The sequence below is a fragment of the Coturnix japonica genome, chromosome 2, assembly GCF_054131305.1.
Source record: "Coturnix japonica strain WE chromosome 2, WE-NBRP24, whole genome shotgun sequence".
Taxonomy (NCBI): Eukaryota; Metazoa; Chordata; class Aves; order Galliformes; family Phasianidae; genus Coturnix; species Coturnix japonica.
Window position 1 is genome coordinate 35,117,034 of NC_140664.1, and position 25,870 is coordinate 35,142,903.

Sequence of the window (25,870 nt, forward strand, 5' to 3'; positions counted from 1 at the left end):
AAAGGATTGGCCTGCCATGCTCTGCGCTCTGCTGTCTCACCTTAAGCACTGGATACAGGTTTAGACATAACAACATGAGAAGAATGTAAAACTATTAGAGGGCAAAGCTATGAAGGTGGTGAAAGGCCTAGAAGGGATGATGAATGAGGAGTCGCTGAAGTCCCTTGGTTTTTGCAGCTTAGAGAAGAGGATACTGACAGGAGGCCTCATGACAGCCTACATCTTAATACCCTCTATTAAGATTCAGTTTGAATCTGCTAAGTAAATTGTTATTTTTAAGATATATTTTCCAGGATACATCACAGGGAATGTACCTGTTTGTCCTTTATTAATTCTCATTGCCTATAGTACTATCACCCACTCAATTAAGAACACAAACTTTTTCATTTTTTAATAATACAGTTTATACTAAGGCAGCAGTATACTGCAAAAAGTGAAATAAAAAACCACAACAAATAACTAACTAACTAAATAAAAACAGTTACACTAGTATGTAGGTGTTCTGTATGGGACTGAATGCTATACTATATCACAAAGACCATTCACAGCAAGAGCTGTCTGAATACATAACCTAGCTGAGCTAACAGATCCCTGACAAAGAAGAAAAAAGAGAAGCAGAGGAGTCAGAATAAATATACATGGAAGTGTAATTAGGATGATAAACACATGTTCTTCCAAATATTATATATTTAGCTGACAATCACTACAGGCTACAAGCCTTGTGAGTGGATACTATTTTTCTCCTGCTTATGCATTCTCACCTGGAAATCAGCATCTGGCTGCCAGCAGAAACAATAGCCTGGACTAAGGAGACTTTTGTGCTAAATAACTGTGGTCAATCTACTATTATTTTAGTCCTGAGAAAATATTTCAACATACTAACACAAACAAAGGAAAAAAAAATTAAGGGTCAATCTAGCAAAGCAGTGGAGCAGACTGCCTAGGAACGTTATGTCATCTCAGTCATTACAGATCTCAAGAAAAGGCATGAAACAAGCATAGAGGATCCTATTTTATTGTATTGAGGATTCTGTTTTACTGTACAGAGATAACTGAAAGGTGTATTTAAGGTCCTATCTAGTCATCCACACTGATTCCAGAGTATGTATTAACATGCTATGTAGACAGATATTAATGTTAATACTTCAATTGGCAAAGGTTAACCAGAAACTCCTACTATTTATCTGGAGCAATAACAGTAACTTTATAAGCAGTTTCACTTGTTTATGATTCTATTTTTAAATTTGTTATTTAACACATGAAATCGAACACATTTAAAATCTCTTTTTCACCAATATCGGGACATGTTTTTTACAAAGTAGATTTTAAAGAAGATTTACAAGAAAGAGCCCGGATAATCCAATATAACTTGCACAAACAACTGAAAAACTAAGGCACAGAATTTTATATGTCATTGGGTCTAACTGCAGCTACTACTAATAAAAATCATAGATCAATAAAATCATAGAATTATTATAGAAAATTATCCATACTTAGTGAGTAACACATATTTTCCTCAGGTTATACCATAGTGTAACATCAGTGCTTTGTACTTGACAACAGAAAAGAAATATGTTTGTGAAAAAAAAAAGCAATAAAGTGAAACATTTTTAAAAACATTTAAGGAACATAGATGGCTACTAACCTGTCCTTTTTCAAAACACGAGTGTCTTAGTCTCCTTTTGCAGGTATCTCCGTGCTCTCCAAATATAGTTATAAATATGTCTGCATCGGTTCCTGATGCAGGCAAAGTTCCTGTATGAACACTGACTAAGTATAGAACTTCTGTCATGAAAAAATCAGAGAAATGAAAACATTTAAAAATCAGCTCATTTAGCATTGTAATTATCAACCATTACCAAACAGGATATTCTAGGTGTAAGGTTTCAAGAACAAGAAATGAAATTTTTGTATTTGACATTAATGTTTTGTCTGTTTCTAACTTTGCTAACTATCTCACATTAGAGATGATACGTTCTTCATGAATCAATACAATATTCTGTGCTTGCTGTCATGAATGAAGAAAACACATTCTTAGAGTCTCATCCAGTGGTGACTGAAATGAACAGAAAGAATACCATTTATAATGTGAGGTTTTTAACAAGCCTTGAATCCTTGCAGATTAGCGTTCTTAAATTGAGACAGGCTCAACCAGTGTGATGACACTGTATCTTAAAATAAACACAGATACAACACAGATAAAATACACTATTTGTTTTCTATCAGCTGCATTCTGTTTTAGTTTGTCACTGATAATTATGTCCACCATTAATTAAATGCTCGGGAGAAATGGTGACAATCAATAAATTGGTTAAGGCTCAGCTATTTATTTGGATATGTATTACTATTATTATTATTCAACACAAATGACAGCTTGCCATGATTTCTGCTGATTAGTATGTAGTATGTATTGCCTGAGACATTAGGACAGGATTTTTTTATATATGGTTTCTGTGAACAATGTGTTCAATTCAATCATTCAAGATTTTAATGTTATAATAGACTATTATGATCAAGTTAGTTTGATGGCAAATGCAAAAAAGTTTTAAGCATTTTAACTAAGAAGAAGAGTTTTGTTTGCTAATTATTGATTGCAATGTAATCAGAACAAAGGAAAATTTTATCATATTTTCAAATACAGTTATTAAATGAAACAGAATCCTACTGGAGCAGAAAAGGGTTTTGAAGAAAACTTCAATGTTTTTTTCTTCCTGTGAATCATGCTGCTATCTACACACATGTGCCTTTTAAAAATCCATTACTTTGTCCCTCACCTTGTGTAAAAGAGTCCTTTTCTGAACATTTCAGCAGATATACACTAATTGCGTTTTACAGTTTTCAGAATTTCAGATTAGTACTAGTTAAAACAAAACGTCAGTTGCTTTAAATCAGATAAAAAACATAGGAATGATACATGTTACTGAGGACTCTGACATTCTGAATGAATATATAAAAATACTTTTGAGTGACTTTTTAATTATAAAATGCTTCATACTCTTGCACATTGTGCTCATTCTATTAAGTAGTTCACAACTTTGTATGAGTGTGCTTATGTATTTCTTTACATATTTACTCTTTGTTCAGCAACACACCTCTGAGTGGTGCCTTGTCTGGTCTGACCGCTGCTAGCTCTGTCACAGTCTCAGATCCATCTTCTCCAAACAGATACTGAGCTTCAGTGGGAAAACTCAACTCCTGCTTAGTGTCCAGATCTTTCAGCCTAAGCTGCAGGAAAAAGTAGAAACACATCTGCTTCTCTGAAATATTTTGCTGCAAGAGCATACTGCTGGCTCATGTTAAGTTTTTCATCCTCCAGAACCCCCAGATCCTTCTCTGCAGGGCTGCTCTCAGGGACTGCTACTTTCAGTCTGTATAAATGCCTGAGATTCCTCCAGTCCAAGTGCAAAACCTTGCAGTTTGTTGTGTTGAATGTCATTAGGTTCATCCAGGTCCACCTTTTAAGTCTGTTGAGGTCCCTCTGAATGGCATCTCTTCCTTCCACTGTGTCAACTGCACCACTCAGCTTTGTGTCATCAGCAAACTTGCTGAGGGTGCACTCAATTCTGTCATCAATGTCATTTATAAAAGTGCTAAAGTGCACCGGTCCCAAAACAGATCCCTGGGGGATCCTGCTCATTATCAGCCTCCACCTGGACACAGAACCATTAATCACCACCCTCTGTCTTCAGCCTTTCAACCAATTCCTTATCAGTCAGGGGTCCACCCATCAAATCCACATCCCTCCAATTTAGAGATAAGAATGTGGCAGAGGATCAGGTCAAAGGCTGTGTTTAAGTCCGGGTAAATGACATCAGTTGACTCCCGTTTGTCCACCAATGTCATCACTACATTGTAAAAGGCCACCAGATTGGTTAGGCATGACCTTCTCCTGGTGAAGCTGTGCTGGCTCTCTCAGATCACACACTCATTCCTCATGTGATCAAGCATGTAGTCCAGGAAGATCTCTTCCATGATTTTTCCAGGTACAGAGGTGACACTCACCATCCTGTAGCTCCCCAGGTCCTCTTTGTTCCCTTTCTTATAAATGGGATTGATGTGCCCCTACCTCCAGTTATCTGGAACATCGCCTGATAGATACAACTTTTCAAATATGATGGAGAGTGGCTTGGCAATCATCTCAGTCAGCTCCTTCAGAACCCTGGGATGCATGCCATCTGGCCCCATAGACATGTACACGTTCAGTCTCATGAGTCTCGGACTTGCTCTGCCCTTATGGTGGGTAGTCATAATATTGCATCTAAGTGAGAGCTTTATCTTCCAGTTATACAGTATTTCTATATTGTTTAGAAAAGTAAAAGTGATTTTGTTTCATTTTGGAAAGAGAGAAAAACTACTTTGAAGTAAGAAAAAAGTAGCTCTCCTATATTGCATAAGTCTTCAAAGGTTACAGGAAAGATATAAGTTTTAGCAAAACTTTGATAACTTTCTAAAGAAGTATACAGAGTATCATAGGAGATCAGTAGGAAAATCTCAAAAGATAGAGTACCAAAAGGAAGACAGGGATTTTATCTCCATTTTACATTTCACAGATGCATCTTTAATCTGATTTGGGTTTGGTTTTTTTGTGTGTGTGTGAGTGTGTGTGTGAAATTTCTGAAATTTTCATTATTATTCCTTTCATTTAATGATAAATGAATGAAAATGATTCTTTTTTCCTTTCAACTAGGACTTGGTTTGACCACTAGATCATAGTAAACTTGCACATACCAACCAACTCTTATAGTCTGTATTTCTATACAGCACTGTGAGAATTCTATTAAAATTGAAACAACATGCTACATTTTAGATTAAGATTCCACATTAATAGTTTATAAACAAACTGATAAATGAGTAATAGATGTTATAAACATATTATTGGCACAGTATATGTTACTGTTGCTTATGTTGTGGGTTGTAAGTGCAGAAGTGGGTTGTAAGTAAGCAGAAGAGACTACACAGATCTATAGCAAGCCATTGACTTCTTGCAGATTGTAAAAATTTATAGCTACTAATAAGCCATTTATTTAAAAAAAAAAAAAACTATTGAAGAATTTAAAAGCATAAACAGATTCACTCAGCAATTTGCAGAGGGTTGTGTTTGAAGAAAAAACAGAAAGCAATTGGATTTTTATGAATTTTCTGCCATGTTTGAAGACACCTATTAGGCTGTAGCAGATATCATAAAGGTTAGAGCCAGTCTTTGGAAGTTTTATCAATAGGTCTGGAGAAGTGTATTTAAAACAAGAAAATCGTTGTTTTTTCAACCTACTTTTTTCCATTATTATACCCTGAATTGATACCACAAAGTTAGCTGATGAACACAATTCAGAAGATAAACTTCTCTATCTTCAGTGGAGGATATGCCCCTTGAGTATCATCAGCCCATTCAGATTTTACCCTGGAATGCAGCTGTCTCTGGTCATTGGAAATTTTTCTGGACTATTTTTAATTTAGAGAATCAGCTTTTATTCAGTTAAATCCACTGTAGTGAGAAGCAACTGTGTGACCCAGTTCAGAATATTTTTCTTTTACTTTCTTGAGAATAATTCAGTGCTACATCTATAACACTTATGGACACTTGTCTCCAAGCCAAGTTTATTAATACAACCTTGCTTTGCTTTAATCCTCCAAGCTTGAGATTTTTCTACAAAACCTAAGAATTAACATGACCATCACCCTTCTATTCAAACTTACTACCCTCTGTGGAAAAGTATAACTTTAAAATCTGTTTGCATCATAACACTGAAAGAATTAAATAATTTCACCATCATTTTTCATGAGAGACTTTAAGTACATATGAAGCATCATTCAGATTTTTAAGGTCCATTAATTAAAACTTTGTATTGAATAAATAAAAAATGTCAGCTTAATGGCTTTACACAATTATGTCACGCTGTATCAGGGGGCTATCAATATTTCCATGCAGGGATTAGCATCTCCTAATACCAGGAGAAAATGCTGCAATATGGATCTGCACAGAAGAGAGTAGGTATGAATGTATGTGCTTCAGTGGGCAGAAACAGGTGGCTCTGCTCTCAAAGAGAACCAGGGGCTGTTGACAAAAGGTGACTGAGTCACAAGATGTGTGGTCCAGTTGATGTTGTACAAAACCAAAGATAATAATGTTTTTCAACAAAAGCTATTTATACAAGTACCAAGCAGAACATTTTATGTTTCTATGTAGAATGTATTGGAATACCTTGTGAAACTTAATTCCTCTTTCCAAACGTGGGCAGGATAACAAAAATGAAAGTTTTGTTATATCTCCAACATCTTCAACAGTCAACTGTTAGAAAAATAAATGAAAAAAAAAACAATTGCAAAAGATGAGTAATTATTGCTTTTTTCACTTTTAAGAATAAAAAACTTAGAGAAAGTGTCACTCAGGTTCAAATTCCCGCTCAGAAACTGCTATCAATTTCACGTGTGCATTTCAGAATAAGTATTTTTCTGGGTTTGTGGTAAAGAAACATAGCTTCTAAACAGAGTAAACAGATTAGATGAGGTTTGAGAATTAAAAACTTCTTTAGTTAACTTCTAACTTCTTTAGTTAAAGCCTTACTGTTAAAGTCTACTAGTCAATGCAAGTCAGTGAGTTTTCTCATGCCAAAGTTGTCATTTGCTCATTAAGAGAGTTCTACAAGTCATATGCATTAGCCCATATGTAAGAACTTCTTCAATTGCTGCTTAATTAAGATACAGAGGTGTAAACATGAACTGTAGCAAACAAAAAAAGTCAGTACATAGAACTTCACATTCATAAGCTGCAAATCTTACTTTACTGCAACACTTCGGTAAAACTTGCGTGAAAGAAAGAAGAAACCAACCAGAAATGGATTATCATTCATATTCTGAACTTTCTGTGCAGGAGATTTTCCTTCTGTTCCAAATACAACAACTTGAACATCGGGCATATCTTCTGGTATTTGCTCACAGTGTACCCACATTTGCCATCGTCCTCTGCTTTTAGTATTAAATTGTTTTGTAAGTAGAGATGTCACAGTCATTTCTGTATTTGAAACAAACACATATTCAGAGCCCATATCTAAATTATAAGACAGCATAAACCATTACATAAAATTATTTTGCCTAGTACAACTGGATCAGGTACAGTCAAGTAAGGCAGCAAGGTCACAAAAGCCCCTCATTCTAGCCCTATAAAGGTGTTTATACAGGCTAGCTGCTACACAAATCCATTTGTGATATTCACACAAGTGACATGCCCATCTTCTCCTTGCACCTGCAACTACTCACCAAAGTTCTGAGAGTATATGCCAACTTTTGTAAGACTAGAGTATGCATTACCATCTCCTCCAGCAGCAGCAAGAACTAGAAGCTCAGCACTGCCATTCCCAACAGTTTCATTCCAAGCAAGATTTCTACATCCTTCTTTTTGTAAAGAAGGCATAACTTACCTTGAATCAGGCCCCAGCCTCCTGCTATTACAGTACCAGTGTTTGGTTTTGCCTACTCTGTAGGTGAGTGGCCATGAAATAGCCATGTGCTGGCTTTTTAATACTTTGCCATGCAATAGAGATTCAAACAAATAAAGAGCATTTCTGCTGGTTTTACCTTTAAGAGGAATCACCACTTCCACAAAATCTTTCTTAGGGCGTTTATTGATCCAGTCATTATGAACAAAGACATGTGAAGAAAAAGGGTAGCTGACTTCTTTTATAACAATTTTTTCCAAGAACCACTCATCTGTATGAAAAATAAATAGAACATTATTAATTTGAGCTTTTTAAGCAACAAAATATTCTTGGTATGCAGTCATAAGTTTCTGTCTTTACAAAATCAACGTGATGTTTCCTTTTGTCTGACTTCTTAAGGAAATGAGACTTCTGAAAATATTGTGGCTGTGCATGTACATTTCTGTCTGTTCCCCTACTCTCTTGTATGTTTGATACAGTGAAAGATTCTTTCTTTCTTAAAGAAAATTTATCTAGTCCTAATGAAAAAATAAATGAATTGATAGATTTTCCTGATAAATCAGGAAAAGATGGAAAAGCTTCTAAGAGATGTCCACACAAGAGGATCCATGTACAAAATCCTATTATAAATATCCCAATGGAAAACAGCATATCAGGATTTCTACCAGATAAGCCACCAAAAAATCTTCTCAACACAACTTCCTCTGTGGCAAGGATCTATGCAATCTAATAAGAAACAAACTTAGCTGAAAGTTTTTTCTTGAAAGAAGCTAGTTAAGTGATTCTCTGGAAACAAGGCTTGGAATTTTGGATTTTGATAAACTTGGTTATACTCCAGGTTTTGGTGAAGTTAATGAAAGTATGATCATTCATTTCAGTGTTACCAAGTAAGAAATAAACATGAAGTAGTCCTCTAAACAGTTTTTATATGCACATCTTTAGGTTCAATATACAGAGTCATCTTGTGGTCTTGTTTTTTGTTAAAAATAACAAGAGACATAGTTTATCATGTACTGGAACTGTCTCATCTTTCATCTCTATACTTCTTTAGTGAAGCTAGATACTTGAAAAGTATAGCCCAATAGAAATAATGAACATCAGAAAGTTGAGAGCAGTTTCAAATTAAATAATAATAATGTTTAATCTCAAGTTTATTATTAAATTGGAGGGAAAAAAAAAAAGAAAAAAAAAAAAGCTGACCTTTCTTTTGACTCTTAAATCCAACAAGAACTTGTTTCAACTTGCCAAGGCATACTGCTTTGATTTTGAAAACATCCACCTGTAATGTGAAAATAATTTATATTTAACAACTTACCTTTGTGCATCTGGACATTGCTCTATATCTTAATGGAGGTAAATTTTTCTCATTCATACTATTCCATTGTCTCAAAGTTCATAATTAAACAGTAAATGTGATAACTGATATTTTCTGTTCCAGAGATTATGAATAACAAAAAACTGCTCTAAATAGTAGGATATAATTTTACAAGTAACGGATAGCAATAAAGAGCTCAGGTTTTGTATGTTCATAGACTAAAATAACCAAATCACAATATCTATTTGTGTTGAAACTTACTTTGAGTGAGAACCTGCAAGTGGAACTTGCAGGTATCTAATTATTCTGAAAATGTAAAGCAATTTCATTTTCACTAAAAATTGCAGTTAAATGAGTGGGAATTAGGTAGGTAAATAGGAATCAAATGAATAACATCTGGGAAGATTTCAACCACTCTGCTATGTATCTCATCTGAATGTGAGCCAGCACTGTGCCCAGGTGGTCAAGAAGGTCTAAGGTGTCCTGGTTTGTATCAGAATCAGTGTTGCCAGCAGGGGCACAGAAGTAATTGTCCATCTGTACTCAGCACTGGGAGCCCACGCCTCAAGTACTGTGTTCAGTTTTGGGATCCCCACTACAAGAAAGATGAATGTGTCCAGAGAAGGGCAACAAAGTTTTGAGGGGTCTGGAGCACAAGTCTGAAGGGGAGTGACTGAGGGAGCTGGGATTGTTCAGTCTGGAGAATAGGAGGTTCAGGGGAGACTTCATTGCTCTCTATAACTACCTGAAGAGAGGTTGTTGTGAGCTGGGGATTGGCCTCTTCTCTCTTTTAATTGGTGATATGACTAGAGGGACTAGACTCAAGTTGCACCAGGGGAAATGAAGGTTGGATAATAGGAAACACTACTTCCCCAAAAGAGTGATCAGGCACTGGAATTGACTGCCCAGGGAGATGATGGTATCACTGACCTTGGAGGTGGTCAAGGAAAGTTTAGACATTATGTTGAGGACCTGGTTTAGTGAGAACTATTGGTGATGTGTGGATTGTTGGACTAGATGACTTTGTAGGTCTTTTCCAACCTTGGTGATTCTATGATTCTATGATTCTATTGGAACAAGGATTTTTTTATGAAAGCCAATCCTATGATAGATGTCTCTCTTCCATGATGAACAGACTAGATGGAATCTTCCATTTTTCCTTTCAGGAAATATTTGCAATGATTTTATTATTTGCTTAAGACAAACAAACAAAAAATTAGTCCAAATCTGATCACAATGGGGGTCTAATAAAGTGTTAGCAAGATATTCCCTTTCAGACTGAAAGATATATTTGTTTGATCTGAAATTTGTTTTAACTACTTTATGCTGACAACTACTTAAGGAATTACCCTACTAGGAAAAACTCTTTAACCCTCAAAATGCAAGAATATGTTTAAAAGCAAGAAGTATAGGGGGAAAAAAAGGGAAACATGAAAAAATAAAGTACTGGTTGGAATACATGTATTACTATTCAGGAAGGTTAATCAAGAGAAGGTTGTGGTATAAAAGTAAGATATTCTACTGAAATTCTATCAGATCTACCATGTATATTTAAACAAAGATATCTCCATGCCCTTAGAGTCCAAAATATTAAAGAAGAAATTTCAGAGTATATTTACTTCAACCCAAAATTACTTCATCAACTTAATTGATTTACTATTGTGTAATACTAATGATGCTTAAAAAGTTACCTAAGAAAATTACATCTTAGTTAACAGAAAAAAATATACCCATATAGAATGCAGAAGTTAGTGAAGTATTTTTGATGCTTTCTACATGAAAAGTTCTATATCAGTGTAAGAAATAACAGAAAGATACATGCAGATTCAGTTATGCTTTTCCTCATTGTTTTACCTGCCCTCTAGCAAAATAAATCAGGCTGTTTCTTGAGTTAAGCCATCGTTTCCCCGAGTCAGTCCTTTCTCCTTGAATACATAGATAAGCCTCACCAGTGGCATCTGCTTTCTTCAAGTCTCCCGTGTGCAAACTGATTGAATATTCCACAACTTCAGAAGAAAGAAAAAAAAAAAAAAAAAAAAAAGAATTTACAAAAAACATCATCAAGAGAAATTGGTGCTTGTCTACTTGCATAACACCTGTTTTATCTAATAATCCCTAGTAGAAACCATGGAGTTCCAACTCCATTACCATGGGCAAGGGCTGCCACCCACTGTCAGGCTGCCCAGAGCCCCATCCAGCCTGGCCTTGAACGCCTCCAAGGATGGAGTCTCCATAGCTTCTCTGGGCAAACTGTTTCAGTATTTTCTTCTTTAAATGAAACTAAAGCTTAGCACATACAAAATTGTCTAAAAGAAAGCTGGAATTTGATTTTCTCAAGCTTTAAACTCATGTAATTACCTTCCTCACTTCTAAGACCATAACCTTATCAGAATGAATTTGGAGCTAAAACAAGTTAATAATGAATAATGAACTAAAAATCCTTTCAATATCAATTTTAACACATAAATAGAGTTTATAATGGTAGTACGGAACAAGGAAACAAACAGAAGAAGGTCACAATGTTATTCACAGTTATTTGCAACACTATAACAAAAAGGATGTAATGAAAAAAATAGAGATTTTTTTTTTTTTAATTTGCTTGAGGTGTTCTGTTTAAAACTTGCTCTTTTTTAGATTACAATAATAAATGTGTATACTATTCACTGGTATACTGGTGGTGCTGTCACTGTAGGTATCTAACTTTGGTGGCTACGTTAGGGATATGAACACCTGTGTTGTAAAAGTCACATTTAGGATGAGCATAATAAATAATACACATATGCCATAAATATACTCAAGAATGCATATACCATCTCGTGATTTTTTTTCTGAGAAATTTTAAGACATACGTTGAAGGCCCGAGCACTCTTAAAATGCAACATTTAACATATACTGAGCTACATTTGACTGCTCCAAACTATCCGACCCCAACTCTTAAAGGTTTTCATCAATGACACCATGAAGCAGATCTCAACAGTGCCCAGACTGTGGCAGCAGTATGCTGCAGGAACTCTTCTGGCCTCACTCTGCTACTTGCCCATGCCTGGGTCGTATGTGGTTGCACAACATCTGCTTTCCCAAGAAATGTGTTTGTACAAACAAAAGAAGTAGTGCTTTAGGCAGACGTGGAACGAAGGAGCATTTTCAGCCTCACAACACATAATTCTAGCCAGAAAGTACAGAAATACTCATTATTCAAGTCAAGTCTAAAAGGCCAGTGGCATGCTGGATTGTATCAGAAATGGAGTGGTGAGCAGGTGAGAGTAATCCTCGGCAGTGGTGAGTCCTCACTTTGAGCACTGTGTTCAGTTATGGGCACCTCAGTACGGAAAAGACACTGAGGTGCTGCAGCAGGTCCAAAGAAGGGCAACAAGGTTTGTGAAGAGCTCGGAGAATCTGCCCTACAAGGAAAGACTGAAGGAAATGGGGATGTTTAGTCTGGGAAAAAGGAAGCTGAGGGGAGACCTTATTGCTCTCTTCCCAGATCTGAAAGGTGCTTACAGTAAGAGCAGGGTCGGTCTCTTCTCACTGCTGACAGGTGACAGGATGAGGGGAAATGGCCTCAAGTTGCACCAGGGTAAGTTTAGGGTGAATATAAGGAAGAATTTATTTACAGAAAGGGTTGTGAAGCACTGGAATAGCCTCCCCAGGGAGGTGGTTGAGTCACCATCCCTGGATGTGTTTAAAAACCGTCTGGATGTGGTGCTCAGGGATGTGATTTGGTGGAGGGTTGTTAGGGTAGTATGGTTAGGTTATGGTTGGACTTGATGGTCTTTAAGGTCTTTTCCAACATGAGCATTTCTATGATTCTATGATACCCAAATATCGCAGTATAAATCCTAGAAACTTCTGATATTTTCACAACTGTTTACTTCTTGAATCAAATTTACTCCAAGACAGAAACGGCCCTATTTAACCAAACTACAGCCCTTCAAAAGATATAATTAGAAGAAATTTCTGGTAGGCTTGAGAGTGATTGTTAAGATCCCAGACGCTAAGGCTGTCATTTATTTTCATGTGTAGGTGATAAGAAAACAAGGAGAAAAAAAATATGTGTTCTGAGGATATTTATTTTTAAGCTTTTCTTACAGCTCTTTTCACAAGTTGGTGCTATTCATATTGAGTGTTATAATCAAAAGGCCAGAATTCAAATACTGTGACATCTTATACAGCTATTTCTTTATATATCTAAAATAAAAAGGTCACATCAGTGGAATGAGAGAGCTTTTGCTTACTGTGTGGTTTTGCATACTGATTAAAAAATGAATACGTAAAATGATTCATTAAATAATAAGGGCTGCACCAGTCTGCTAATCAAGGTGCATTCCTTGCACTACATTGAAATGTTTTTGTTTCGTTTCATCTTTATACCATGTGGGGATGACAACTGAGAAAATAAGTTTTCTGAAAAGAAATTTTATTTCACTGTGTCATTATTTACCTCAGGTCTTCCCTTGGGATTTTTTTTTTTTTAATATTTAAACCATGGTCTGAAAAAGCGCTTGTAATCGATGACATTACTCGTTTGACGGTAAGTACTAGACAAAGAGCTTTCCTAGACTGACACTTTAATTTATGTCAGGTTTTACTTAAAGGCAGGTAAATATGTGTTGTCAGATGAATGACAACACAGCTGAAAGTGAGTGTAGGCACACAGAGTTGCTCCTGATGGAAATTCAGATATTTGAAAGTATGTGTGCTGTTTAGGTGACTTTTGGCATTTTTGCATTTTGGGGAGCTAGAACATGAAAATAAGACAATGAGTTATTCATCCAGACTGGTGGCTCACATGTGTACTCCATACTGTTCATATGAGTAGATCCATTGTAGTCAAAGGGCTGCTTGTGTAAATAAGATCTTGGACCACAGACCTGACCACTCATGTAGGGTTGATCAGAAATCAGAGGACTTACAATTACCTTTACTGCTTTGGTCTGGGATCATTAATATACTTAATAATGATCTCAGCTCTAGTCACACAGCTAGTTTCTTCATAATATTCGGATTCAAATGAGATACATACTGAGAAGTAGAAACATATCTAATGTTTTTGCTGAGTCAGAATTTCCTTGTGAATCTGCTGAATCTGTTAATGCATAATTCAAAGCTCACTGTAGTCACAGCAAATATTTCCCATTAATTTTCAAAGATTTTGAATCAGAGGAAGGATTTCTGCTATGTAAGTGAAACAAAAATATACAAAGCAACCGTTATGAATGAAAATTTTGGGACCATTCTCACAATGAAATTAATATTATTCCTCCAGCAACAAAAATCTATTAAAATAACGTGTTCTGTTCAACCTTGGTACCCTTGGCCTCTGCCAAATCCTATTTATAAAAGCTCTGTTTTAGATGTCAGCCAACATAGCTGAGAAGTGAAAGTGATCAACTGGTGTTCAATAAAAAGGAGAAAAAGAACAACCACGAATTAGAGATAAGACAGAAGCTCTTGCTTTGAATTTTCTTGTTTTGGTTTTTTGTTTAATTTACTAGGAAACAGAATTTATTCAAGGATTATTTACATAAAAATTCAGTAACATTTACCCTATGAAAATTCAAAATCTTCTCTGAGTGAAGTGTTTAAATGACAAAACCATACCCTATCCTAAAACCAGAAGTACTGTTAAACCCTTTCCACCATTAGGTTCTTAGCTTTGCAATAAAATCATGTGATGCAGGTAACACATTAAGTCTGGGAAGCTGGAAGTGGACCATCAAATGAACCCTTTTCTTCTGTTACAGCTCTAAAAATCTTCTCTCATACTGCTTTCCTCTGCAGATTAGCAAGCTCTCCACCAAAATATAGTGATGCTAATCTGAAAGGGGCCATGTAGTGTGTCGAATTTCAAAGTTGCTGGAGATCTCTGATAGAGACAATTTTCTACAGGCTTCTGCAAAAATTCTGTTCTACAAAATAGTATGATAAATAGATGTCAACATGGGGAATGAGTATTCCAGAAATTATTGTCATATGAATTCCCAGATGAAAGTTATGAGTTATGAGTTTAAAGTAATGCTAGGCAACTTAATTTAGCAAACAGGGACATTTTATACAGTTCATTTTGTACTATGCAAGCAAACAAACAAAGAAATAAATAATAAAAATAAAATAAAAATAAGATAAAAATAAAAATTGAGGCCTAACCCTGATAATTTATAACATAGGAAATCTCAAAATTTAAATAATCCTTCTGGTGGAATTACAGGCTGGGAAAATGATCAAGATCAACAGTTGCTATAGCCACACAGTTAATTTGCACACAACCATGGAGAAAATCATCTTGTACAGGTTCAATAATGGATTTTAAGAATTTAGTCAAAGGTACAGGGTTAACCTATCTTACTCAGCTCTGTGTGGTAAAAGAGGACTGTGTTAGCCAGAATGGGAATCAGCCAAATTAAGCAGAACAGTGTGATTCACTTCACTAGCTCAATGTCCAAACCAGACTGATTCATGTTAGATTGGTGCAATGCTTGAATTAACAAGGCTTAACTAATAAGCCTAATAAAAATACATCAGCTGGAGTATTTCTGAACTACTTTCATTTTGGAAATTAATGTAGGTCTTACTATTGCTTCTAATAATAATGTAATCATTTGATAAACAAAAGCAATTGGACTTAATTGCGTCTATTAGAATTAAGAAGCAAGTAGCAAGCTAATTCTTATCCATATCTGAATATATCATATTCCTTACTCCAAGACAAAGACCTACTGTGATTAAAAGGAAGTGGAAAAGTTATCCTTTATCTATAAACTGTAAAAATGTAAAGCTGGGTAACTTTTTAATAAAGATATACATGTATGTTAAAACATTTACAGGTACAATAAGCACTTGATCTCTTCATGCTCTTATGTTAACAAGGTGTCTTGCTCCAATTTAGGAGTTAGTGTGGGGCTTGGAATTTGGGTTCACATTGTGAAAAAAATACACCACAGAAGTCTGATGTGAGCCAGAAGAACCCAGATTATAAGTGGTATTAAAAATATTCTCATGAAGATTGGTAACACTCATTTTCAACAGTTACTTTGAAAATCACATATTGCAAAATTCTAACTTCAGGTAACATTGAAGTTGTGGTATATATTGCTGTATAACTACTGGTACATGCTTTCAATTTTCCAAGGGAACTGTCTTAACCTTCTTTTTTTCTTCAAATTAATTGATCTGCTAATCAGGATAATACTCTTGGACACTATTTGTTTCTTAGCATAACTAAGACTTTGTACTTTGACATGAATTTCTAGAACCTTAATACTTAGTTTTACATTTAGCAATTTCAAATTCTGAAAATAAATACCAATAGAAAGGTATTACCAATAGAGAGGTAACATAGGTTTTAACAAACTATATGAGTTATTATACTTAGCATTACATATCCTGCATGTATTACATACAACATTCAATATTATTTTGAACCTGACAAATCAAAAATGTAAAATCATAAGATTTTTCCAGTAAATGATTACAAGACTTCTAATTGCTTAAAGTTATGAAAACCCACATAAAACTGGATATTTAAAAGGTCTTCATTGTTCAATTTGTTCAGATTTCAGTTTTAAACGGAATAAAATAGTTAGGAAAATCCCTCTAGAGAACAATGTATAACAAAAGTTCACATGGAATATTTTATTCTTTTTTTTCTGGGCAGCTTCCATCTTTTTCTATTAGTTTCTGCTGAAGCAGAATACTCTTTGTACTATAGCCTCTGGCAATAAACCTCTTAACTGTCACCAAAAGCTCCAATACATGATCTTTACTATCCCCATCAATCCTCTTTATTCTAATGAGGTGGATAGATGGGAAGTCTGTTCTTAAATAGCTAGTGATCAAGTCATCAGCATGCAGTTGTTGTTTGCTACATTCCTGGGGGACTGGAAGTTATTACTTAATTATGTTTCTGTCATCATCATATACACAATTTACACGTGTTACCAGCAGCAGAAAAAAAAGTGCAACTTAATCTATTTTGTTGGAATAATACTTGCTCTACTATAAATTTCTTATCAATATCAATAAAACCCCACAGTGATTGAAATTCCTGGCTATCCCTTTGCTGACTCCACATGTTTTTAAATTCTGCCCCTGTTTTGTAGAGGGTCTTTGCAATTCCTTCTTCCTTAAAACACTGACTACTTTTCTAGGTCACACACATTTCTTTGTAAATAGGAAGATTCAGGTGATATTGCACTAAATAATATTTTAAAAGTCTTCAGCTGACACAGCGTTAATTTGAAGATGTAGCAAATAATCCATAGCTAAAACTAGAAAACTGCCTCACATAAAAGAAGTTGTATCCTACATTTGGTATCAGCAGTTACAACATCTGTCATAATCTTAATACCAGTGATTTCTGTTTTCTCAGCTTTCTTTAGTGATAGATGAATGCACAAAACATCAGATTTCTTAATATTCAGCCCAGGAGAGATATTGGTATTCCAGTGACACCAATCCTGACCCCAGCAACAAAAACAGACTTAGCTTACCAGGCAAAGGCTCCTGATCTGCATAGAGAGCTGGCAGTTCCACACATTTGTCTTCATTAGGGTTGAACAAGCAGTCAAAAACTAAATACATCTCCTCCTTTGTGCCCGTGTGCTTCATATGCAGTAAATCTAAGTGCCACGGCTGTTTTAGCTCACTATGTGGTCCTGTTACCTGAACTTTGTATAGTGAGCCAATATCTGCCAGTTCATCCTATGCAAGAAAAGGAGAAGGTGATTGGATCTCTTTCTTATTGTTCCAGAGCAAACACAGTTGACAGCTCCATTCAACAGCTGAAAAAACTTCAATAGGTGAAGAACTGAAGCAGGTTTATAACAATTATTATTTTTTTTCCCTTTCTAATCATATTATTTCCTTTGCTCTCATTACAAATAGTTCCAGTTTCATACTATTTCCTTATACTTAGTGTATAGAAGAAAAAGAAAAAAAAAAAAAAAGCCAATTATTTCTTTAGTGTAATCATAAACTCTTCTTTACATGACTAGCAGAAAGAAGAACTAGGAACAGTTTCATTATAAGCAATGCCAAGGCTGCTTTCTGATGAAACTCAGAATCCTTCTTCTGCTGTTCCAGCAATCAATCCTTAAAAAACCTCTTCCAGAGCATACTACTGTAAAGCTGTCTTAGAAACTTCTATGATCTTGTCTGTCCACTTCCCCTTGTTCACTTAGACTTAGTATTAGTGTTCACTTACAACTGTTTTTACAGATGAAGGAGGAACTGATCAAGGTCAAATTAAAGGAAATGTACTAGCTGAGGATCAAGCAACTGGTTTTCTAATAGAGATCAATAATTTCCTCAAAACCCCCAAGGGCAACTGTAAGCTGGAACATGAATTACAATAAAAGAATATGTAATTGTCATGATTCCCTTGAATACTCTCCCAGTTTTCTGCCCTTCGTGATTAGGAATTTCTTAAGACAGAGGAGGTGTCTGCATTTGCCTACAGGTCAGTTCCAAATTTTGCTGTATTGGTCATTCAAGTAGAGCAAAATTGGAAAGGAATAAAAGTACCACAGCATTTATACCGAGCAAGGAATTGTAGTTGTAAGAGGGAAGTAAGAGCCGTGGGAGTAGAAGCAGGCCACCTTTCAATAAAGTAAATTTCATTCATTCATTCATCCAATTAAAAGCCTCTTAATATTTCAACTGGTAAGTTTCTGGAGAAACTAAAGACGAAGATCTGAATAGAGAAGTAAACTTATAGAGGAAAAAGAGATAATTGAGAGGGAAAAGAAAGTGATAATGACAAGCAGAAATAAAAGAGGGAAACAGTGGAAGAAAATGCAATTATCCTGGGAAAACATGATGGCAGAGATGAAAAAACTAAATTAATGAGAAAATTAGCTCTGTAAGTTTCATCTCATTCATGTTTCTTCCTTCTCCATCATTTGCCCACAATTCTCTATAGTATCCCACAAACTATGTGTTTACAAATTACTCACTTTTGTGAGACCAACAAGAACTGCAAATCACTACCTGCAGTCTGGTATACATTGTGATATGCACCTAGGGACCAATTTGCTCACTTAAACATTCTCAGACTGAAACCTTGGGAGAAGGTTTACTCTTGCTCATTCAGAAGCTGTTGCTTAAGTGATAGTCTTACTACCTACATAAAAAAAGAATGATAATCCATGCCAAACTACACAGAGAACTTATAGATCAATTTAGTACTTTAGTTTAAAGAAACAATTTATCATCTGAGAATTAAGAGGGTTAACAGGTATGTGGTTCCTAGATATATTTTTCCAATAGATAAAGATTGAAGTACTTTGATTTGAACTGCTTTTCCTGTAACTTGAAGCGGCAACTTCTTATGATTCTGTTTGCCAAAGAAGATGAAAGAAATGTGTAATGGATCCTCTTCATTGCTCCAGTCAGATCCAGTGATGTCCATTACCCAGAGACCAGATGACTGCATGTCTTTAGGCAGTTTAGGACGAGAAATCAATCTTCTACCTTTAAAAATGATCAAAGAGAAAGCAGAAAGACAACAGTGACAGACTGGCATAATATAACAGGACCACAGCATTTACAATACACAAAGCAAACTCTATTTGCAGGTTATGTTGTATCTATGGCAACAGCTCACTAAGAATAACACATCAATACTTTTATTATTTTTTTTTTCCAAGAATTTAACAGCTTAATGTTCTTTCTGTGTTCACTATTTAGTTTCACAGGTATTTTCTTAAAAAAATGTTCTTTTTCTTGTCATGTTTGGAAGAAATTACTAAGAGAATATCTAGGCACATTTAGAGGTCTAATCAACTTAACCAATGTTACTAAAGCCACTTTATCATTTAGAAGCAACAGACACACCTGTAGCCTATAGACATCTAATGTAAAATTAATAACAGTGAACTTCACGTGACACTGTATCGTATTTAGCTATAGTATATGGTATAATAGTGTGAGACTGACATATAGTAAACAGGCAAAAATATTTGCCAGATCCTGAATAAATCAATATGATATTCTCCTTCTTTTTTTCTCCATTAATTGCCACTATCTTTCATTCCCATTTGGATTTGAACAACTCATGGCATAGTAAGCTCAGAATGAGCATAGCAGAATTGTACTATTTCTTTGCATAGTGGAATAATACCACAGCTGACTAAATGCACAGATTGACTAAAGTAACTTTTCTCTGGATTTCAAATTAGATCCTAACCAACCTGAAAAGTAATGCATAAAACTTAAGCTATTTATCCCCACAAGGCATACATTTCAAACTCTTTAACTGCTTTAAATCTTTTGGTGTACTGTGATAAATTTTAATTAAGATGGTAAGAATTTTATACACAATACATTTACTGGAGGGATTTTTATTAACATCGACATTACCAGACATGGTATTATTATAATAACCAAATCAAACAGAAAATCAGCTTTTTCAGTTTAAAAAATCACTTTAGAGACCTGCAGCCAAATTCAAAAGATACAGAGAGCCAGACCAGATTACAGAAGAGCTTACCAACTGTAAATATCTCACAAACAGTCTCACACAATCCCAGATGAGTATCAAGCCAGTTCCAGCATGGAAAGACCCACTCTTTGTCTGAGTCTTGTGATTCCCTGACTGTTACCATCTTGAGGTACATCCCAGCCCCATATCCTTGCCCATCATGTCCTATGACCACTTTCTGCAAATTACTCAGAGAAACAGCTTCCACCAAAAATGAATCCACCTGCAAAGAAAATTGGAAATAATAAAACAGCTTGGATCTGAATGTGCTTGAACTCAAGGGAAAACAACATGGATTCAGCAGAGGTTATAAGTTTGTCTGTTTTGTATGGGGGGGTGAGGGGGGGTTATTGTTAAGTTGTGGGTTAGTTTGGTAACAATTAATTGAACATCTCCCCTTTGAATCTAAGAAAGAACACAATAATTATATCTAAATTTAAATCCCACATTCATAATTAATAATGTATTGTGACTTCATGTGATCTTTGGAAAAATATGCATTTTGCCAATCATTTTAGGTTTAAAAAAAAAATATACATCAACATTCTGGCAGAATAAAAGTTATGACAAGAGTTTGGTTAAAATCAAATTATTTTCAGGGCACTTCCAGTATCAAAAGTGTTACATATAAATTTAGGTTTTAAGAATCATTTAGATTTTACTTATGTTAATAGCTCTAAAGAAAACTTAATCTAAGCACTTTGTTGTCTTTTCGTTTTTCTTACAAAATGAAAATTACTGCAGTAACAGAAAACTGAAAGATTAAGCAAGACAACATGGAGAGAACTGAGCAAAAGAACATAAAAAGGAATGGAAGCAGAATGAGGAAGACTAAGTCAGAAAAAGGGCATTGAAGGATGAAAAACAGGATAAATGTGAAACAAGACATGTTTTCCGTACACAGTCCAGCATAGGGTCAGATAACTGGAGTTTAAATGACATCTAGAATGATAATTAACACAATCATCCCAATAAAACATTGACTTAATAGCAGGAATTTACTAAACCAGATGCAAGAGCAATTAGAGAGAATTGCAAATTGATCCCTAAAAAAATGTAGTACTTTCAAAAGTCCTCTGTGTTGTCTTGCTACTTTTAAAATAAAAACATTGGATTAAGTAGCTTTTCTGTTACTGATATTAAACTTACCTTTGCATGACAAAAATACCTATTTTTTAACATTAATAATATTAATGTTAAATATATATTAATATATTAATATATTAATAAATATAAATAAAAATATTAATAATAACTCTTTAACAATAGTCAAGACTTGACAACCAGATTGTTAGTAGAAATCATTACATTTTTTAATTAACATATTTTTGGAAATAGAGAATGAAAGTAAAATAAAATAACTGTTGTATATGTTGTATATGTTATACGTGTTTTGTTACATATGTTATATATGTTGTATATGTTGAAATAACTATTTCTATATATAGGCATAGCCCTGATATGTATGAAAAAAAATGTTTTTAGAAATTCTCTTTGTTTATATTAAATCCAGTTTTTCCTTACCCTATGCAATCATTCCACAGAAATCTAAGACTTTCTAGAAGCTAAATTTTTCTGTGCCTTCTCTTCTTTTCTCTGAAGTCACTGAGTAAACATTAAGATATTGTTTAACACAGGCTTAAGGTTACAGAAACAGCACTGAACTTGTCTAACAGCAATTTCTTTAGATATTTTTCTATCTATAATTTGTAATTCTTTGTTACTTACGCTGTCCTAAATTACAAGATACAAGAAGAAGGAAGGAATGCTATCCAGAGAGACCAGGACAAGCTTGGGAAATGTGGCCACGTGAACATAATGAGGTTCAACAAGGCCAAATTGATGCCCTGGGTCAGGGCAATCCGAGATATGTGTGCAGACTGGGAGAAGAAATTGTTGAAAGTGGCCCTGAAGAGAATTTGGAAGTCCTGTCAGATGAAAAGCTCAACATGAACTTGCAGTGTTTGCTTACAGACCAGAAGGCCAACTACATCCTGAGCTGCACCAAAAAGGGAGGGGGTGTTGGCAGCAGGGAGAGTGAAGTGATTGTCTCCTTCTGCTCAGCCCTTGTGAGGCCCCACATACTGTATTGAGTTCAGGCCTGGGGTCCCCAGCACGAGAAAGACATGGAATTGATGTAGCAGATGATCAGAGGGCTGAAGCACCTCTTCCATGAAGGAAGGCTGAAAGAACTGGGCCTGTTCAGCTTGGAAAAGAGAAGGTTCCAGAGAGACCTCACTGCAGCCTTCCATTATTTAAAGGGAGATTATATACAGGAGGGAGACGAACTTGAGGGGGCATTAAGGGATGCAGTGGAGTCAGTGGTAGGTCCTGCACATGTAAGACAGCATTTTTCTGCCATTACCTTATTCCTCTGGAATTTCCTTTCTGTTGTTAAAGGTGTATGAAGATTCCTTACACCTGTGTCACCTCTTTCGCCATAAAGAATGATATAAACGTTTGCAAAGGTTTCTGCTCCCCAGCGGTCACCAATATGTACAGAGACAACATATTTATGGACTGTACAAAAAAAAACCAAACCAAACAAACAAACAAAAAAGTACAAATGAAACTCTTGACTTACAAAAGTGTATTTAAATTTAAAAAAAACAATATATATTGTTTAATAAGAGTACTGTTTGTTTTCACTTTTGCAACTGCCAAAAAACCTGCTGTACAGTGATTAAAATGGGTTATTCTTTGTGTATGTGATGTCTTCAAGCAAAGTGTAATGAAGTCTTTCCATTAACTTCCTTGGAAACTCAGTGAAATTGGATTCAGGCAACTTAGACTTAGTAATATGCAGACAACTTCTGTCTAAATCTATTTTACTGCTCAAGTCTTGGAAAATAAGAAGTCAGCTGTGTTGTTGTTTTCTTTACTATTAAAAACTGCATAATCTTTGCAGTATTTAATAACCATCACAGGTCAAAGAATAAACCACTATGTAAAGTTTATGCAAATTAGGTAGCAAAGATTGATGTAGCATAACCTTTTGATGCATGATGTGACATATAAGTATAAAAATTTATCAAATGCACATATTAATGTAATGACAGCAACAGTAAAACACTTTTACTTCTGTAATGCTCTTGTATTAACACGTTTCCTTCTTTCAATTGATACAGCTAGAATGGATTTTCTTCTGAGAAATATCACTGAGTTGCAGATGTATTCAGACTTCAACAAAGAGAATAACCAAGACTTTTCAAATGTCATTTTTAACATACTGTCCTCCCAAGCTAACATTCAACTAACTTAATGCCACAGTTTCTTTTAAGGTTGTGAATAGGTTTGGGATATTCAGGGACTATAATTTCTGGAACTTCAGTTTTGAAAAGCAGTCATGTCTCATATTACTTTTATCTCGTGTAACTTCCAACTTTTCTACACAAATGCAGTGCTTCTGCAGGCCTTCACACTCCAAGAGCATTTCTGAATATTCTCTGAAACTCTCAGCATGTCAGAAAAAACGCCTTAGGGAAGAACAAAGACAAAAATTTCTTGTACAATACAATTCTTCCCATTAGTAACTGAACCTATTATAAACCAAGTAATTTAACAGCAAATCTACAATAGATTGTTTCCATTGCTTTGAACATGTGCTTTATCTTTAAAAAGTATAATTATTTTCCTCAGTTTTGCATGAGAGTCACTCAGAAGATTTAGCAACTGAAAAGCCCAATTTGCCACTTAACTGGAAAATGAAAATTTCTTAAATGGTCAACATTTTTGCAGTGTACATATGAAGACTGTTGGCATAGATCCACTGAAGATATCAAATGCCCAACAAACATTATATTCTATATTTGACATTTATTTCTTTTTAAGAGGTTGGTTTGCAGTGTTCAGATCAGTGTTTTCACCTGGTAAAGTTTTCTGGTCCTCACTGACTATAGGGAATTCTTTCACAAGTTCCTTGTCCTCTCTGCTAAGAGACAGCCAGCAGTTGCAGTCAAAGTTCAACTCTTGTTTTGTATGTAGCTCTTCTAAGTGGAAAGACTTCAAGTGCCAGCCTGCAAAGCCTGGCACGTTATCACAGCTGACCCGAATCTTATACACATCTCCCACATCTCCAGTCTCAACCTGCAAAAAATATCAAGAGGAAGAGCATACTGTCAGGATCGCTTAACTGACACCAATTTTCTCAACAGTGTGGAATCCTTTAACTTAACATCAACCAATGGAGAAACTGTGTCAGAGGGCAGGATGAGAGTAATAAGGGAATCTCTCCTCCATGGATGAGGCTGCCTCCTTTATTTTATACTATTTTCAGTAATGTATAATACTTAAACATTATGGTGAGTTGAGACTAAAATTAGTATCATGCACACATTCAAGCTCATAAAGCAAAGCTAATGTGTTAGGATATGACCCTACTGGATAAGGAGAGTGTTAACTCACAATTAATGTTTCTAATATCAGAAGTAACATTAGATATTAAAATTAATGATAATTACCACAAGCTGAGAAAATTGTAACTGAATTCACTGCTGACCCACCTTTCTTAAAGCTAGTACATCTGACTTTGCTCAGTGGGGACACACATATAGGGAAATATTAGTTACGTCATTCTTATTAGGGAAGAATAGTTAAAAGGCGTGGTTTTGTCATTCTAGGCCACCCTCATTAATAAATGTTATGGATTAAAAAAAAATGGTAAAACAGCAGTGTATGAAGAGGAACAGTTAATTAAAAAGAAATAACAACCTGCCAAAACCTTTTACAGATGCTTGAACTGTTTACAAAGTAGAACGCATGAAATGCAATAAGAATTACGCTTGAAAACAAAAGATTCCTTCCAATCTCAATTTCTTAAGGCAAGTATCATAAGACTTTACTACATCACCCCAAAAGGTGAAGATTTGAATCACTGTAAGGACCAGTAGCACAGCTCTGTAATGTTCCAGCAGCCCCAGTGCTGCAGGGAATCTTGCATCTCTCAAACTCCACAGCATGCACAATAGCCACAACAGCAGTAATTTTACATCAAAAAGGGCACCAGATTTGTTCTTCCTTGGAGGCTGGCTTGCCCTGCTTGCCTGTATGCTGTCATACATACAAAATTTAAGGACATCCTAGGCTGATATGTACATGTGAGGAGAGTTATGTATAATGGATTTACCACATCTTTACATCTTGACTTGATCTCCATCAATGCTCCAAAAAGAGGGAAATATGTGGGCAGAATATTTTATTGAGAGTTTTTCAATCATTCTATGTTTGCTGCAGATGATATCATTAGCTATGGCATGGTAAGTGGCCTAATCCCTCTTTAAATATGCATTAATCTCTTAGTAAACCTAATGGGTACTATCTCAGATTACCAAGACAACAGCGCACAAATTCTTCACCCATCTAAACTGTCGTCTCTTCACAGCCAACAAAACTATTGCTTCTGCTTTTTCAGAATCAGTCTGGTTTTTCAAATGATTGTCTGCAGATTTTCTTTCTTGCAGATGGATCTTATGACTATATCATACAGCTACTCTAAATGCCACGTGCCACTCCATGTGTTTGAAGCAGAAAGTACAAGCAGTCATAATGTCCACGATCATCTGTTGAGACAAAAAGCATCTAATATTTTCAATTGAACTTATTAGGTATTCCTCCTCTTTTCATATTTGTTTTTTAGGGATTTTT

The 25,870-nt window shown here is 35.2% G+C and overlaps 1 protein-coding gene across 2 annotated transcripts in view; it reads right to left on the bottom strand.

Annotated features, from left to right (window-relative positions):
- Nucleotides 1-25,870, bottom strand: part of RP1 (RP1 axonemal microtubule associated) — a 167,713-nt gene that overhangs the window by 46,037 nt on the left and 95,806 nt on the right. Inside the window, exons 33-44 of one of the 2 annotated variants that reach the window (XM_085539559.1) lie at nt 24,094-24,313; nt 22,593-22,747; nt 20,237-20,450; nt 19,031-19,218; nt 17,238-17,448; nt 10,603-10,754; nt 8,634-8,712; nt 7,573-7,704; nt 6,828-7,009; nt 6,200-6,286; nt 3,093-3,225; nt 1,646-1,785 (exon numbers count right to left, since the gene is read on the bottom strand). In XM_085539559.1, coding sequence (XP_085395685.1) covers nt 1,646-1,785; nt 3,093-3,225; nt 6,200-6,286; nt 6,828-7,009; nt 7,573-7,704; nt 8,634-8,712; nt 10,603-10,754; nt 17,238-17,448; nt 19,031-19,218; nt 20,237-20,450; nt 22,593-22,747; nt 24,094-24,313 — 1,893 coding nt within the window. The remainder of the gene's footprint in view (nt 1-1,645; nt 1,786-3,092; nt 3,226-6,199; nt 6,287-6,827; nt 7,010-7,572; nt 7,705-8,633; nt 8,713-10,602; nt 10,755-17,237; nt 17,449-19,030; nt 19,219-20,236; nt 20,451-22,592; nt 22,748-24,093; nt 24,314-25,870) is intronic. The other variant, XR_014943384.1, reaches the window with a different exon arrangement.